Below are 18,338 nucleotides of genomic sequence, written 5' to 3' on the forward strand. Positions count from 1 at the left end.
GTCTTTATGGTTTTCTAAATATAAAATCATGTCATCCACTTAGTTTGGAGAAGGAAATGGCAGCCCACTCCAGTATTCTTGTTTGGAGAATCCCATGGACAGAGGAGCCTGGCAGGCTACAGTCCATGGGGTCGCAAGAGTCGGACCAACTTAGTGACCCACCACTTAGTTACTCCTTCCTTTCCAATGTGGATGCCTTTCATTTCTTTTTTTCCTGCCTAATTGCTCTGACTGGAGCTTCCAGTACTGTGTTGAGTAAAAAGTGGCAGGAAGGAGCATCTTTGTCATGTTTCTGACCCTAAGGAAATAGCTTTCAGCTTTTCACCATTGAGTATGATTAGCTGTGGGCCTGTCATATCGCCTTTATTATTCCATCTCTACCCATTGTTCGGTCTTTATCAATGGTTGTTGAATTTTATCAAGGGCTTTTTCTGTACCTATTGAGGTGACCATATGATTTTTATCCTTCATTTTGTTAATGTGATGTATCACATTGATTTGTAGTGTTGAACCATCCTTGTATCCCTGAGATAAATCCTGCTTGATCATAGCTTATTATCTTCTTTATGCATTGTTGAATTTGGTTTGCAAATGTTTTGTTGAAGGTTTGTACATCTAAATTCATTATCAATATTGACCTGTACTTTTTTTGTATGTGTCCTTGTCTGGTTTTGGTATCAGTGTAATGCTGGCCTGGTAAAAGAAGTTTGGGGACATTCCCTCCTCTTTTTAATGTTTTGGAAGAATTGGAAGAGGATAGGAATTAAATCTTTTTTGAATAGTAAAATTCAGCAATGAAGGCATCCGGTCTTAAACTTTCGTTTGTTGTGAGTTGTCTGTCTGTTTGTTCATTATTAATTCTCCTTATTATCTGTTTATTCATATTTTCTAATTATGTTTCAGTCTTGGGAGACTGTATATTTCTAGGAACTTATCCATTTTCCCAGGTTATTTATTGATTTATAGTTGTTCATAGTAACCTCTTATGAGCCTTTTATTTCTTTGGTATCAGGTGTGTGTTCTCTTTCATTTCTGATTTTATTGATTTGAGTCCTCTTTTTTTCCTGGTACTTTAGCTAAAGGTTTATCAATTTTGGTTCAAGAACCAATTATTAGTTCATTTATTTCAATTGTCTTTTTGGTCTCCATTTATTTCCACTGTGATCTTTATTTCCTTCTTTCTGCTACCTTTGGGCTTCATTTGTTCTTCTTTTTCTGCTTTGTTTAGGCATAAAGTTAGGTTGTTTATTTGAAATTTTTCTTATTTCTTGAGGTAGGCCTGTATCATTATAAACTTTGCTCTTAAAACTGCTTTTGCTGAATCTTATAGACTTCTGTATGTTTTCTTTTAGTTTTCATTTGACTTAAGGGTTTTTTTTTTTTTAATTGTCCTTTGATTTTTTTATTGACCTACTGGTTGTTCCATAGCATATTGTTTAATCTTTATATATTTGAGATTTCTCTTGTTTCCTTCATGTAACTGAGTTCCAGTTTCATGCCATTGTGGTCAGAAAGATACTTGATATGATTTCAGTCTTCTTAAATTTCTTGAGAATTGTTTTGTGGTCTAACATGTGATCTATCCTTGAGAATCTTTCAGGTACACTTAAAGAATGTGTATTCTATTGCTTTGGGATGGAATGTTCTCTATTAAGTCCATTTGGTCTAGAGCATTCTTGGTTGGAAGTGTTTTCCTTTGAGCACTTTGAATATATCATGCCACTTCCTTCTGGCCTGCAAAGTTTTTGCTGAGAAATCTACTGATACCCTTAATGGGGTAGGGGGGTTGTTCTCTTGCATACAAGTTGTTTCTTCCTTGCTACTTTTAAGATTCTCCCCTTGTCTTTAATTTTTGACATTTTAATTACATTCAGGTTTTTTGGGGTTCATCTTCTTTCGAACACTCCTAATTCTGGATGTCTGTTTCCATCCCCGAGTTAAGAAAGCTTTCAGTCATTCTTCCTTTTTTTTTAAATGTTTTTGTTTTATATTGGTGGCATAGTTGATTAACAGTGTTGTGCTAGTTCCAGGTGTACAGCAAAGTGATTCGGTTATACATGTACACATGTGTCTGCTCTTTTTCAGATTCTTCTCCCAGTTAGGTTATTATGGAATATTGAGCAGAGTTGCCTGTGCGATACAATAGGTTCTTGCTGGTGATCTCTTTTAAATATAGCAGTGCGTATATGTTCCAGACTCCCAGTTTATCCCTCCCCTCATCTTTCCCTCTGATAATCATATGTTGGTTTTGTAGTCTGAGTCTGTGTTTTGTAAATAAGTTCATTTGTATATTTTTTTTTAGATTCTGAATATAAGGTCTATCATATGATTTGTCTTTTTCTGTCTAACTTACTTCACTTGGTGTGATAATCTCCAGGTCCATCCATATTACTGCAAATGGCATTATTTCATTCTTTTTAATTGCTAATATTCCATTGTATATATGTACCGCATCTTTATCCATTTATCTGTTGATGGGCACTTAGGTTACTTCCATTTCTTGGATATTGTGAATAACACAGCAGCGAACATTGGGGTGCATGGATCCTTTTGAGGTTTTCTCTGGATCTATGCTCATGAGTGGGATTGCTGGATAATGTCATAACTATATATACTTTTAGTTTTTTAAGGAATGTCCATACTGTTTTCTATAGTGGCTGTACCAATATCCATTCCCACCAAAAGCATAGGAGGGTTCCCTTTCTCCAAGCCCTCTCTAGTATTTATTGTTTGTAACCTTTTTGATGATAGCCATTCTGTTTTGACTGATGTGAGGTGATATCTCATTGTAGTTTTGATTTGCATTTCCCTAATAATTAGCAGTGTTGAGCATCTTTTTATGTATCTCTTGGTCATCAGTATGTCTTCTTGGGAGAAATGTCTGTTTAGGTCTTCTGCCCGTTTTTTGATTGTGTTTCTTTGATACTGAGTTGCATGAGGTGTTTGTAAATTTTGGAGATTAATTCCTTGCCAGTTTCATGGTTTGCAAATACAGTCTCCTATTCTGTGGGTTGTTGTTTCATTTTGTTTATGATTTCCTTTGTTGTGCACAAACTTCTGAGTTTAATTAGGTCACATTTATTTAATTTTTATTTTATTTCCATTACTTTAGGAAATGGATTGAAAAAGATACTGCTGCAATGTATGTCAAAGAGTGTTCCGCATATGTTTTCCTGTAAGAGTTTTATAGTATCGTCTTACATTTAAGTCTTTAATACATTTTGAGTTTATATTTGTATATGATATTAAAGAGAGTGCCAATTTCATCACTACATATAGCTGTCCAATTTGCCCAGGACCACTTATTGAAGAGACTGTCTTTTCTCCATTACATATATAGTCTTGCCTTCTTTCTCAAAGATTAATTTACCATAAATGCATGTGTTTATTTCTGGATTTTGTGTCCAGTTTCATTGATCTGTATTTTTATGACAGTGTCATACTGCAGTTTTGTAGTATAGTCTAAGGTCAGGGAGCCTGACCTCATTGTTTTTTGTACTTGTGGTTGCTTTGGCTATTTGGGGTCTTTGGTGTCTTCACACAAATTAATTTTTTTTTTTTGTTCTAGTTCTGTGAAAAATGCCATCAGTAGTTTGGTAGGGATTGCACTGTGTCTGTGGATTGCCTTAGGTAGTATAGTTATTTTGACAGTATTCCAAGAGCATGTGTCATCTCTGATTTCTTCCATCACCATCTTAGTTTTCAGAGTTGAGATTTTTGTCTCCTTAGGTTTGTTCCTAGGTATTTTATTCTTTTTATTTTTAAGCAAAAATAAGACTATATATAAATATGTGTGTGTGTGTGTGTGTGTATATATATATATATATATATATAATTGGCCACACCAGGTGGCATGTGGGATCTTAGTTCCCTGACTAGGAATTGAATCTGTGTCCCTTGGCATTAGAAGTATGAATCTTAACTACTGGACCACCAAAGAAGTTCTAGTATTTTACTCTTTCTGATGTGATGGTAAATGCAATTGTTTTTTTAATTTCTCTTCCTGATTTTTTGTTGTTGTTCAGTTCCTCAGTTATGTCTGAGTCTTTTCTACCCCATGGACTGCAGCATGCCAGGCTTCCCTTGACTAACTCCTAGAATTTGCTCAAACTCATGTCCATTGAATCAATAATGCCATCCAGCTATTCTCTCCTCTGTCACCCCTTCTCCTCCTGCCCTCAGTCTTTCCCAGCATCAGAGTTTCCTCCAGTGAGTTGGCTGTTTGCATCAGGTGGCCAGAGTATTGAGGCTTTAGCTTCAACATCAGTCCTTCCAATGAATGTTCAGGGTTGATTTCCTTTAGGGTGGACTGTTTTGATCTCCTTGCAGTCCAAGGGACTCTCAAGAGTCTTCTCCAACACCACAGTCCAAAAGCGTCAATTCTTTAATGCTCAGCTTTCTTTATGGTCCAGCTCTCACATCTGTACATGACTACTGGAAAAACCATAGCTTTAACTAGATGGACCTTTGTTAGTAATGTCTCTGCTTTTTAATATGCTGTCTAGGTTTGTCACAGCTTTTCTTCCAAGGAGCAAGCATCTTTTAATTTCATGACTGCAGTCACTGTCCACAGTGACTTTGGAGCCCAAGAAAATAAAGTCGGTAACTGTTTCCATTGTTTCCCCATCTGTTTGCCGTGAAGTGATGGGACCAGATGCCATGATCTTTGTTTTTTTCGCTTGAGAAGGCTTTCTTCTCTCTCCTTGCTGTTCTTGGAAGTCTGCATTCAGATGGGTGTATCCTCCCTTTTCTCTTTTGCCTTTTACTTATCTTCTTTTCTCAGCTGTTTGTAAGGCCTCCTCAGACAACCATTGCCTTGTTGCATTTCTTTTTCTTGGGAGTGGTTTTGGTCATCACTTCCTGTTGTTAGGTATGTAAAAATGCAAGAGATTTCTGTGTATTAATTTTGTATTCTCCAACTTTACCAGATTCATTGATGAGCTCTAGTAGTTTTCTGGTGGCATGTTTAGAGTTTTCTATGTAGAATATGTCATCTGAGATCAGTGACAGTTTTACTGGTTTTCCAATTTCGATGCTATTTATTTCTTTTTCTTCTGTGATTGCTATGGCGAGGACTTCCGAAACTGTTGAAGAAAGGTGGTGAGAGTGGACATCGTCTTGTTCCTGATCTTAGAACGATGCTTTCAGCTCCTAACTCTTGAGTATTATGTTAGCTTTGTCATATATGGTCTTTATCATGTTGAGGTATATTCCCTTTATTCTCATTTTGCGGAGAGTTTTTAAAATAAATAGGTATTGGATTTTGTGAGAAGATTTTTCTGCATCTACTGAGATGATCATGTCATTTGTATTCAATTTGTTGATGCGATGTATCATACTGATTGATTTGCAGATATTCAAAAATCCTTCCATCACTGGGATAAATCCCAGTTCATCATGGTGTATGATCCTTTTAATGTATTGCTGGATTTGGTTTTCCAGTATTTTGTTGAGGATTTTTACGTCTATGTTCATCAGTGGTGTTGGCCTGTAATTTTATTTTTTTGTGTTATCATTCTCTGATTTTGGTATCAGGGTGATGGTGGCCACATTGAATGAGTTTGGTTTGGAAGTGTTCCTTCCTCTGCCATTTTTTGGAACAGTTTGAGAAGAATAGGTGTTAACTCTTCTCTAAATTTGATAAGAATTGGCCTGTGAAGTCATCTGGTCACGGACTTTTGTTAGTTTTTTACTCACAGTTTCCATTTCAGTACTTGTGATTGGTCTGTTCATGCTTTCTATATCTTCCTCATTCAGTCTTGGGAAACCTTTTTAAGAATTGTTAATTTCTTCTAATGGTTCATTTTATTAACTTATAGTTGCTTATAGTACTCTCATGATCCTTTGCATTTCCTTGGTGTCCATTGTAACTTCTTTTTCATTTCTAATTTTATTGATTTGAGCCCTTTCCCCTTTTTCCTTGAAAGGTGTATCAATTTTGTTTACTTTTTCAAACAACCAGCTTTTAGTTTCATTGGTCTTTTCTATTGTTGTCTTCATCTCTATTTCATTTATTTCTGCCCTGATCTTTATGATTTCTTTCTACTAACTTTGGGTTTTGTTCGTTTTTCTTTCTCTAGTTTGCTTTATGTGTAAAGTTAGGTCATTTAATTGAGATTTTTCTTGTTTCCTGAGGTAAGATGGTATTGCTATAATTTCTCCTCTTAGAACTGCTTTTGCTGCGTCCCATAGATTTTGAATCTTTTTTTTTTAATTTGTATATTTTTAGGCTGCACCAAGTCTTCATTGCTGTCCATGGGCTTTCTCTGGTTTTGGTGAGTGGGGGCTACTCTGAGCTGCACGGGCTTCTTCTTGCAGTGGTTTCTCTCGTGGAGCACGGGCTCTAGGCATGAGGGCTTCAGTAGCGTGGCACACTGGTTTAGTTGCTCCACTGTATGTGGGATTTTCCCAGACCAGGGATCAACCCGTGTCCCCTGCACTGGCAGGCGAATTCTTAACCATTAGAACACCAGGCAAGTCTGTGTTTTTGTTTTCTCTTGTCTCTAGTTGTTTATTCTTTGATTTCTTAAGTGAGTTGTTTAGTAACATATTGTTTAGCTTCCACATGTTTGTGTTTTTTACAGTTTTTTGTCTTAGTGTATTTCTAATCTCATACTGTTGTGATGGGAAAAGATGCTTGATATGATTTCAGTCTTCTTAAACTTACTGTGGCTTGCTTTGTGGTCCAGCATGTGATAAATCCTGGAGAATATTCCATGTGCACTTGAGAATGTGTATTTTGGATGGGATGTTCTTATAAATATCAATTAAATCAGTGTGGTCCAATGTGTCATTTAAGACATGTGTTTCCTTATTGATATTCTGTCTGGACCATCTCTGTTGATGTAAGTGGGGTGTTAAAGTCCCCCACTATTATTGTGTAACTGTCGATTTCTCCTTTTATGGCTGTTAACATTTGCCTTATATATTGATGTGCTCCTATGTTCAGTATATACGTATTTACAGTTGTTATACATATAGCATATAATGTGAATGTTCTCCTCAATATTTTTTTTTCTTTAGATTCATTCATTCATTTCTTCATTATTGAACAGATGCCTACTATGTGCTTGGCAATGGCTAGCAGTTTTTCTGATTGGTAGTTTGTGAAGGGCTTGTTTATTGGGATGGAGATTTTTTTAGATCTAAATGAGAAACATCCACTCACTGGGATGTTGCCTCCTTAGTTTTTTTTTTTTTTTCTCAGTTATATCCAAGAAGGGAAAAGGAAGAGCTCTAAACAGTAAGCATCTGGGCTCACCCTTTGTCGCACAAGTGGTGAAAACTCCTGGCAGAGGCCCTGGGCTGAGAGCAGGGAGAAAAGAAAATCCTTGTGTATCCAAGCCTCTGGGTAGGAAAGGACTATGTTAATTAAGATAGTCAAGACAGGAGGCAGGACGACTTCTAGGGAGCTTGGGATTCCTTGGAATTAGAATCTGTTAGAAGGTCTTGGTGTCTAAAAAATGATCATTGGTATTAAAATAAGCGGTGCAGTTTTTTCCCACCTAAAGTTATATGTCCTTTGGGATTCTTTCAGCTTTTTTAGTATGATGGACATTTTGAATAATGTGTGGGACTGAAGCAGAATTTTAAAATGTCATGTGAGCAAATTCCATATGTATAGAAAGAAATAGAAGAATCACCTAACCGTTGACAGTTGTTTCACTTTCATACATGAAGTCCTGCTTAAGAGAGGGATGAGTGACCTACTCTTTTTTTTTTTTAATTTGGACCATTTTTAAAGTCTCTTGAATTTGTTACAATACTGTTTCTGTTTTATGTTTTGGATTTTTGGTGGTGGGATTATTAACTCATCTACCAGGAATTGAACCTGCACCCTTTGCATTGGAAGATGAAGTCTTAGCCACTGGACCACCAGGGAAGTCTCTACCTACTCTTAATTATCAAAGATGAGACTCGAATGAGCTGATACCCTGGGAAAGGGGACAGAACTTTTTTTTTTTTTTTTAACATACCTGGACCTCTGGAGAAAAAAAAAGCGATACCTGGGCATTTGTATTTTTCAGAGTTTCAAGATAATTCTGATATGCATCTGGATTTTGAAAAGTGATTATAGTTTTCTCTGTTAAATTGTAGTTTTGGTGATGTAGAGTTATTTTTTCTGTTGACTAGTCATGATCCAATAGTATTAAGTGAGTAATACTTACATAATCATAATAGTAAAAGATGTTTTATCAGTTTTCATAATCAATAACCAGACCAAAAATAGAAGATAATTACACGGGAACATGATTAACTTAACAATATAAAATAGATACAATTTGGGGGGTCAGGCAGAGTGATATGGTAAGTGGAAGTACATACGTGCCTTTGTTTTCATCAACGCAGCCAGTCTGTGTCTTTGGTTGGTGCACATAATCCATTTACATTTAAGGTAATTAATTGATGTATATGATCATATTACCATTTTCTTAATTATCTTGGGTTTATGTTCTGTAGGTCTTTTCCTTCTGTTGTGTTTGCTGCCTAGAGAAGTTCCTTTAACATTTGTTGTAAAGCTGGTTTGGTAGTCCTGAATTCTCTTAACTTTTGCTTGTCTGGAAAGTTTTTGGTTTCTCCATCAAATCTGAATGAGAGACTTGGTGGATAGAGTATTCTTGGTTGTAGGTTCTTCCTTTCATCACTTTAAATATACTGTGACATTCCTTTCTGGCTTGTAGAGTTTCTGTTGAAAAATCAGCTGATAGCCTGATAGGAGTTCCCTTGTATGTTATTTGTTGTTTTTTCCTTGTTGCTTTTAATATTTTATCTTTGTCTTTAATTTTTGTCAGTTTGACTACTATGTGTCTTGGTGTGTTCCTCCCTGGGTTTATCCTGCCTGGGATTCTGTGCTTCTTCGGCTTGGTTGACTATTTCCTTTCACAATTTAGGGATGTTTTCAGCTATTATCTCTCCAGATATTGCTCAGGTCCTTTCTCTCTTCTCCTTCTAGGACCCCTATAATGCAAATGTTGGTTGTTTAATGTTATCCCAGAGGTCTCTTACAGTGTCTTCATTTCTTTTCATTCTTTTTTCTGTATTCTGTTCTACAGCAGTGATTTCCACTAGTCTGTCCTCCAGATCATTTATTCATTCTTCTGCCTTATTCTGCTGCTGATTCCTTCTAGTGTATTTTTCATCTGTTTGTTTGTTCTTTAGTTTTAGTAGGTCTTTGGTATTCTTGCATCTTCCCCATTGTTTTCCAGAGATCCTGGATCATCTTCACTATCATTATTCTGAATTCTTTTTCTGGAAGGTTGCCTATCTCCACTTCATTTAGTTGTTTTTCTGGGGTTTTATCTTGTCCCTTCATCTGGGACATAACTTTTTACTTTTTCATCATGATTAACTCTGTAATATGCTTTTTCCTTTAGCCACTGTGGGACTGTGCTTCTTCTTGCTTCTTCTGTCTGCCCACCAGTGTTTAGTTGCTCAGTCATGTCTGACTCTTTGCCACCCCATGGACTATAGCACGCCAGGCTTCCCTGTCCTTCACCATCTCGTAGAGCTTGCTCAAATTCACGTCCATTGAGTCAGTGATGCCATCTAACCATCTCATCCTCTGTCATCCCCTTCTCCTCCTGCCTTTAATCTTGCCCAGCATTAGGGTTTTTTACAGTGAGTTGGCTCTTTGCATCACGTGGCCAAAGTATTGGAGCTTCAGCTTCAGCATCAGTCCTTCCAGTGAATATTCAGGACTGATTTCCTTTAGGATGGACTGGTTGGATCTCCTTGCAGTCCAAGGGACTCTCAAGAACCTTCTCCAACACCACAGTCCAAAAGCATCAATTCTTCAGTGATCAGCCTTCTGTATGGTCCAACTCTCACATCCATACATGACTCCTGGAAAAACCATAGCTTTAACTATACAGACCTTTGTCAGCAAAGTTCAGTTCAGTCGCTCACTCGTGTCCGACTCTTTGCAACTCCATGAACCCAGCACGCCAGGCCTCCCTGTCCATCACCAACTCCCAGAGTCCACCCAAACCCATGTCCATCTGTCGCTGACGCCATCCAACTGTCTCATCTTCTGCTGTCCCCTTCTCCTCCTGCCCTCAATCTTTCCCAGCATCAGGGTCTTTTCCAGTGAGTCAGCTCTTTGCATCAGGTGGCCAAAGTACTGGAGTTTCAGCTTCAACATCAGTCCTTCCAGTGAACACCCAGGACTGATCTCCTTTAGGATGGACTGGTTGGATCTCCTTGCAGTCCAAGGGACTCTCAAGAGTCTTCTCCAACATCACAGTTCAAAAGCATCAATTCTTCAGCACTCAGCTTTCTTTATAGTCCAACTCTCACATCCATACATGACCACTGGAAAAACCATAGCCTTGACTAGACGGACCTTTGTTGACAAAGTAATGTCTCTGCTTTTTAATATGCTGTCTAGGTTGGTCATAACTTTCCTTCCAAGGAGTAAGTGTCTTAATTTCATGGCTGCAGTCACCATCTGCAGTGATTTTGGAGCCCAAAAAAATAAAGTCAGCCACTGTTTCCCCATCTATTTGCCATGAAGTGATGGGACCAGATGCCATGGTCTTAGTTTTCTGAATGTTGAGCTTTAAGCCAACTTTTTCACTCTCCTCTTTCACTTTCTGCTTTTTAATATGCTGTCTAGGTTACTTATAGCTTTTCTTCTAAGGAGCAAGCATCTTTTAATTTCATGGCTGCAGTCACCATCTGCAGTGAGTTTGGAGCCCAACAAAATTAAGTCTGTCACTGTTTCCATTATTTCCCCATCTATTTGCCATGAAGTGATGGGACCGATGCCATGACCTTAGTTTTTTGAATGTTGAATTTTAAGCCAACTTTTTCACTCTCTTCTTTCATCTTCATCAAGAAGCTCTTTAGTTCTTTGCTTTCTGCCATAAGGGTGGTGTCATCTGCATGTCTGAGGTTATTGCTATTTCTCCTAGCAGTCTTGATTCCAGTTTGTGCTTCATCCAGCCTGGCATTTCACATGATGTACTCTGCGTGTATGTTAAATAAGCAGGATGACAATATGCAGCCTTAATATTCTGCTTTCCCAATTTGGAACCAGTCTGTTGTTCCATGTCCGGTTCTAACTTGTTTCTTGACCTGTGTACAGATTTCGCAGGAGGCAGGTATTCCCATCTCTTTAAGAGTTTTCCGCAGTTTGTTGTGATCCACACAGTCAAAGGCTTTAGTGTAGTCAATGAAGGAGAAGTAGATGTTTTTCTGGAATTCTCTTGCTTTATCAGTGTTCCAGCGAATGTTGGCTATTTGATCTCTGGTTCCTCTGCCTTTTCTAAATCCAGCTTGACCATCTAGCAGTTCTCAATTAATGTACCGTTGAAACCTAGCTTGGAGAATTTTGAGCATTACTTTGCTAGCATGTGAGATATGTGCAATTGTGTGGTAGTTTGAACATTCTTTGTCATTGCCCTTCTTTGGGATTGGAATGAAAACTGACCATTTCCAGTCCTGTGGCCACTGCTGAGATTTCCAAATTTGCTGGCATATTGAGTGCAGCACTTGAACAGCATCTTCTTTTAGGACTTCAAATAGCTCAGCTGGTAAGGTTAATGGCAACCACCAAGGGGGACCTTCCAGACTGGTGCCCCTGTCCCTGTGGTGAGCCCCTGCTGACTCACGCCTCCACAGGAGGCTCTCCAACACTATCAGGTAGTTTGGTTCAGTCTCTAGTGGGGTCAGTGCTTTTTTTCTGGTTCTTTGTTCTTGCAAGATTTTGTTTGTGCCCTCCAAGAGTGGAGCCGATGTTTCCCCTAGTCCTGTGGAAGTCCTATAAGCAAAGCCCACTGGCCTTTGAGGCCAGATTCCCTGGGGATTTCCACTCCCTTTGTCAGATCCCCAGGCTGGGAAGCCTGAAGTGGTGTTCAGAAACTTCATAACAGTGGGAAAACTTTTTGGCATTATTGTTCTCTAGTCTGTGGATCACCCTCCTGGCGGGTATGGGATTTGGTTTCATCGTGATTGTGCCTCTCCTGCTGTCTTCCTACTGCTGCTGCTTTGTCTTTGGACGTGGGGTATCTGTTTTTGGTGGGTTCCAGTGTCCTGTCAGTGATTGTTCAACAGCTAGTTACAATTTGGGTGTTCTCACAGGAGATGAGTGCACATCCTTCTACTCCACTATCTTAAACTGGGAATCATTATTCTTCTCAATATTATTCCCTTGGTCTCCTAGACTGTTTTTGCTTTTTAAAATTCTGGTGTTTTGCTTATTGCTGCCCTGTTTGGGTGAGTTCCACTGCCCTGTCTTCCAGATTACTAATCTTTCTGCTTTATCTAGTCTGTTTTTGAACCCCTTTAGTGTGTTTTTCAGATAAGTTATTGTATTTTTCAGCTCTTTGATTTCTCTGGTATATTTTTGCATTTTCTCTTTTTTCAAGTTCATCTATTCTTTTTCCTATTTTTGGTGAGCATCTTTATGACCATTACTTTAAGTTCTTTATCAGGTAAATTACTTAGGTTTTTCATTAAGAATTTTTCTTTGAGATTTATCTTTTTCTGTTGTTTGGAACATATATCTCTGTTCTCAATTTGCTTGACTCTGTGTTTGTTTCCATGTGTTAGGTGACACAGTTATCTCTTCCAGTCTTGATGGGATGGCCCCACGTTGGAAATGAACCTTACTTACCCTTTAACCTTGCCGTAGTTCTTGGTTATTTCTCAAACTGTATATCCTACTGTTTCACACCTGTGGAGCCCAGAAATGAAATGCCCCTTTGCAACCAGAGTACACACTCCGGTAGTGTCCCCTGTTTGGGCTGCATATGCCTGCTGGCTTGGTGTGTATCCACACTGCTGCCATGGCTGCAGGACTGGTGGGGATGGGGAACATGCTGTTATGCTGTTGCAGAAGCATGGGGAAATGGTGCATTCCCCTGCTGCCTCTGGGGTGCTGGGAAGAGGCGTGTGGGGAAGGCATTAGGAAGTGAGAGAGTGTAAAAATGATGCCTGCTAGTGCTTCCATACCTGGAGAGAGCTCCAACGGTGACATTCCGGCAGAGTTTTTAAGATTACCAAATGAATTTACTTCATATATGATCTGGGCTCTTTTCAAGCTGCTGCCCTTTAGCCGGGTCCCAGGGTGAGTGAGTCTCCTCACAGTCCATTTAGGAGCAAATCTCCATTCCCTGCATCCATGTGGTTTTCCTGGATCTAAACGCTGTTGGTTTTCAAAGCCAAGTGTTTTGAGAGCTCATCTGTCTGGTGCAGGTTCCCAGGTTAGGGTGACTGATGTAGGGCGTCAGGGGGAGGTTCGGTTTTTGTGAGCTCCCTGTTGCTTACAGGTTGCTGAAGTGGGGATGGAGTTTTGAGGGGACTGTGTCTAACTCTTCTACCTATCTTGATAGGCCTTTTTATCCTTTGTTGTGATGTAGCTGTTCTGCTAGTTCTCAGATTCATTGAGAGGGAACTGTTCATAGTGAGTTATAGAATTGTGTCAATGAGAGGAGGTGAGTTCAGGATATTCTTACTCTGCAGTCTTGAACCACTTTCCCACTTGTTTATTTTTGGTATTGTTGCCTTCCCTTTTGGTGTCAAATCCAAAAAAAATCATTGCTAAGACCAATGTCAAGGAACTTACCACTTGTTTTTTTCTAGGAATTTTATGATTTCATGTCTTTTTTTTTTTTTTCATGTCTTAACATTCAAGTCATTAATCCATTCTGAGTTAATTTTTATGTATGGTATAAGATATAGTAGTCTAGTGTGCCCCAAACCTGTTTGGTGAAGAGACATCCTTTTCCCGTTTTATATCCTTGGCTCCTTTAATGTGTATTAATTGAACATACATGTGTAGCTTTATTTCTGGGCTCTATTCTGTTCTGTTGACCTGTGTGTCTATTTTTATGCCAATACCATATTGTCTTGATTACTATTACTTTGTAATATAGTCTGAAATCAAGGAGCATGATGCCTCTAGCTTTGTTCTTTTTCAAGATTGTTTTGGCTATCTTGGGTCTTTTGTAGTTCCGTACAATTTTAGGATTGTTCCGTTTCTGTGAAAAGTGCCATTGTAATTATATAGAAATTGTATTGAGTTTGTATATTGCTTTGGATAGTGTGGACATTTTAACATTTAATTCTTCTGATCCATGAGCCTGGAATATTCTTCCATTTACTTATGCCACCTTCAGTTTTTTTTTTAATCTAATATTTTTAGTGTGCAAGTCTTTCACTTCCTTGGTTAAATTTATTTGTAGGTGTTTTATTCTTCATAATGCAATTGTTTTCTTTTTAAATGTTTGTATTTATTTGACTGCACTGGGTCTCAGTTGTGGCACATGGGACCTTTGATCTTTGTTGCGGCATGTGGATCTTTAGATACAGCATGCAGGATCTTTAGCTGTGGCATGTGGGATCTAGTTCCCCAGCCAGGGATAGAACCTGGGTCCCCTGCATTGGGAGCACCAAGTCTTAGCCACTCATTCACCAGATGAGTCCTGATGCAATTGTTTTCTTAATTTCTCTTGTAAAGCTTCTTAATTGAAAACTTGTGTTGGGAAAATAAGGCTGATGGATTTAGATACTCAAAGCATAATGAACTACTGAGGACAACTGTGAAGCCTAAGTGTGATGCTTGGTCTCAGGGTCAATATCATAGCCTTTCCTGACACATTCCATGCTGCCCTTGAAGCAGCCCTGAGTCTAGCCAAGTAGATTAATTCTTGTGTTTTTATGTATATTTTTTTTTGTAAACTGGGATTTGTGTAGAGGATAATTTAACAACAAGGCATTTATATTTTTCTAGCCCAAGTTTGAGACTTTCCTTTTGCTAGGTTTTTACTGTCATGTTGTTACATGATTTATATGCAGCTTTAAAAATAGTAATAATAGATCATTCCTATGTTCTTCTTTTTCTTTAACAGGTTGCAGAAATTTTATTTCAAACTGCCCAAAATGCAGGGATCAATTTTGACACTGTGTGTGGAGTACCTTATACAGCTTTACCATTGGCTACAGTTATCTGTTCAACCCACCAAATTCCAATGCTCATCAGAAGGAAGGAAACAAAGGATTATGGTAAAGTAAAAGTAGTATAAGCATTAAGTTGATTCATAACCTGACACTTTTAGAATTTGTTCTTCTAGGCACTGAGGTTGATAGTCACCTTGAATATTCTTCATAAGTCTTTTAAGTTGTTATGGCCTTGGAGTGTGTTAACTGTTGTTATAAAGCAACTCCCTTTCCTTTAGAGTCTGGGGATAAAATGCTTTATGTTAATTAGGCAGTAAAAAAAAAAGTGCTTTGTGCACCAAATTTATGAAACCCAACATTTTTACCAGCACTTTCCTCATCAGCAGAATGCTTTTAAGCACATACTTTCCCAGTGTACTCTGTTTAAATTACATGAATAAAACTATTCCCTTAAAGCAATGTAAAGGAATTCCTTGGTGGCCCAGTGGTTAGGACTCTGCATTTCCACTGCAGGAGGCCTGGGTTGGGGAAGTAAGATCCTACAACCCATGAAGCATGGCAAAAAAAAAGGGTGGGGGGGGTCGCCATGTAAATGCCACATGGAATTCTAAATAGAGATTTTTTTTTTTTTTAATGGGTTCATGGCAGTAGGTTATCAGGTGGGTATTTGAAACATGTTTTTAAGCTACATCAATCTAAAAGTATTGGGACAGACTTCATATTTTATTACATTAAGAATTAATGTTTTTTGGTATTATTTCTGTTTTGTTGCCTTTTTTGATGAGTCCTTTTTACCAATGTGTTCTAAAAATTTTTATGATGAAATCATATGCTGTCTGAGATTTGCTTCTAAAAATTACTGGGGGGAGGGTGGGATTGAAATTATAGCTGGAACAAGATTGCCCATGAGTTATTAGGTGCAAGTTGCTGTATTTGTGGAGATTTGTTATACTCTTGTCTAGTTTTAGTTTATTCAACATTATAAAAAACTAGAATAATATTTTTGCTACTTAGTGGCACAGTGTTTTATCTATATGAATCTCTCCTATAAGGAAACTATTATTTCTATTTCCTTATTATGTGTCTTCAAAAATATTTCTTAGAATATGATCATTCATTTTAAAATATACCTATAAATACAGTCTTATGTTCTGGTCTAAGTTAAACTTGCCAATTCTTCAAGGAAGAAAAGGAGTTAGGGGAAAAGACAAAGATAGTACATGTGGAAAAGTTAAAAGTGGGCAAAATACCCACTAAATATATACTGCATCAAAATAAGGTAAATTTTGGTAGTGGAAAGCACAAAAATGCATCTCTGAAAACCCAGGTCTTTGTAGTCTACAGCCTGACTTATTTACAATTTGTAGGTTATCTGAAAATAGTCTGTAGTAGGGATTGGAGTGGGCCAGTATATTTAGTCACATTACATTATATAATTCATAAGGTTGTAGTGATTCATCTAAATGGTTGTTGAATATTTTCCCTTCTAAATTTGTATACTCAAAAGGCCAGCTGTTTTGCTGATCTTGAATAATGAAATTGTTAATGGAAAAAGGAATGATTTCATTGATGATATTATGCTATTTAATAACTTTCATCAGTCCAGGTGATCTTGCCTAAAGAAACCCCATATTTGAAATTTTGATCATAAACACATTGTGATGTTTTACAAAGTTAAATAATTTGCTAGTTTTACTGTAAATATTCTGTATATGTAACTTTGACAGTTTTGAAATGGAGACATTGAAGAAAATAGTAAATCACAGCACACTGAAGATTCATCAGAAATTTTAAAAATATATTTCCAAAGTGGATTATCAGAAAGTATAATTTAGGTTATCCACCTTTTCATAAATACATGCCAAATTTATACTATAGATACATCTTGAGTTGGTTGAAATACATAATTTTAAAATAGAATCAACATAATTTTTTTCTTTTCCAGGTACTAAACGGCTTATAGAAGGGGCTATTAATCCGGGAGAAACCTGTTTGATCATTGAAGATGTTGTCACCAGCGGATCTAGTGTTTTGGAAACTGCTGAGGTTCTTCAGAAGGAAGGCTTGAAGGTCACTGATGCCATAGTGCTGCTGGACAGAGAGCAGGGAGGCAAGGACAAGTTGCAGGCCCATGGGATTCGTCTCCACCCAGTGTGTACATTGTCCAAAATGCTGGATATTCTTGAGCAGCAGAAAAAAATCGATGCTGAGATGGTGGAGAGAGTGAAGAGATTTATTCAGGAGAATGTTTTTGTGGCAGCTAATCCTAATGGTTCTCTCCCTTCTGTGAAGAAAGAACCCAAAGAACTAAGCTTTGGTGCACGTGCAGAGCTGCCTGGGATCCACCCGGTTGCATCAAAGCTTCTCAGGCTTATGCAAAAGAAGGAAACCAATCTGTGCCTGTCTGCTGATATCTCAGAGTCCAGAGAGCTACTGCAGCTAGCAGATGCTTTGGGACCCAGAATCTGCTTGCTTAAGACTCATGTAGATATTTTGAATGATTTTACTCTGGATGTGATGAAGGAGTTAACCACTCTGGCAAAACGCCATGAGTTTCTAATATTTGAAGACCGGAAATTTGCAGATATAGGAAACACAGTGAAAAAGCAGTATGAAGGTAAGCATTATTCAGGAACCAACAAGAATCAAAATCCAGCCTAAACTGGCTGAAGAACAAAAGGAAATGTATTGGCTCATGTGACAGAGTCCAGCAGTAGAAACAGCCTGTCAAGCGTGGTTGGATCTAGGAGCTCAAGTGATATCTTTCGGGCTTACTTTCTCCTCAAGTCTCAGCTCTGCTTTCTTCTCTCTTCTTTCTCAGGTAGGCACATTCCTCATGCCTGCCCCAAACCAATCACTCAGGCCTGGGTATAGAATACCTTTATTAGCTCACTTGGGCAATACACCCTGCTCCTGGTGATCTGAGGCTATTAGCTTTACGTAAACTTCTTGAAACCCAAGGAACAGGGTTAATTCTAAAGAAAATGGCTGTGCTGATGCCAGAAGAAAGGGACATGGGTTTTAGGCAGAAATGACAGGTGTTGGCCCTGGCAAAACAAAACACAGTGAATGAGTTCTGAATCCTTGGAGAATGGAAGTTGCAGATATAGGAAATAAGGAGAAAGTAGTATAAAGTGGTAAGATTTATTTTTAGCAGAAAAAGATCTGTTGATACACATCCTTTTTTAAAAGTGTTAAATAGGAACTCAGAGTAGAGCATACATTAGTAAAAGTGCTTCTTTTACCCATCCATCTATGCAAATTTCTGTCGTATTTATCTAATGCTTTTTTGTTTTCACTTAACCTTACAACAGACATTTTATGTTCTTTAATAAGCATCTTTTAAGATCATTTTTTCTTAAAGTAATACATGCATATTTTTAAGCTACTTCTTTAAGGATAGATTTGTTTGTAATGACTTCATATGCTTAAGATAT

The 18,338-nt window shown here is 37.9% G+C and overlaps 1 protein-coding gene across 1 annotated transcript in view; it reads left to right on the top strand.

The window, feature by feature from the left end:
- UMPS (uridine monophosphate synthetase) overlaps window positions 1–18,338 on the top strand; it is a 48,995-nt gene that overhangs the window by 5,183 nt on the left and 25,474 nt on the right. Inside the window, exons 2-3 of the mRNA XM_043473193.1 lie at window positions 14,853–15,006; window positions 16,847–17,518. Coding sequence (XP_043329128.1) covers window positions 14,853–15,006; window positions 16,847–17,518 — 826 coding nt within the window. The remainder of the gene's footprint in view (window positions 1–14,852; window positions 15,007–16,846; window positions 17,519–18,338) is intronic.

The sequence above is a fragment of the Cervus canadensis genome, chromosome 7 (genome assembly GCF_019320065.1).
Source record: "Cervus canadensis isolate Bull #8, Minnesota chromosome 7, ASM1932006v1, whole genome shotgun sequence".
Classification (NCBI taxonomy): Eukaryota; Metazoa; Chordata; class Mammalia; order Artiodactyla; family Cervidae; genus Cervus; species Cervus canadensis.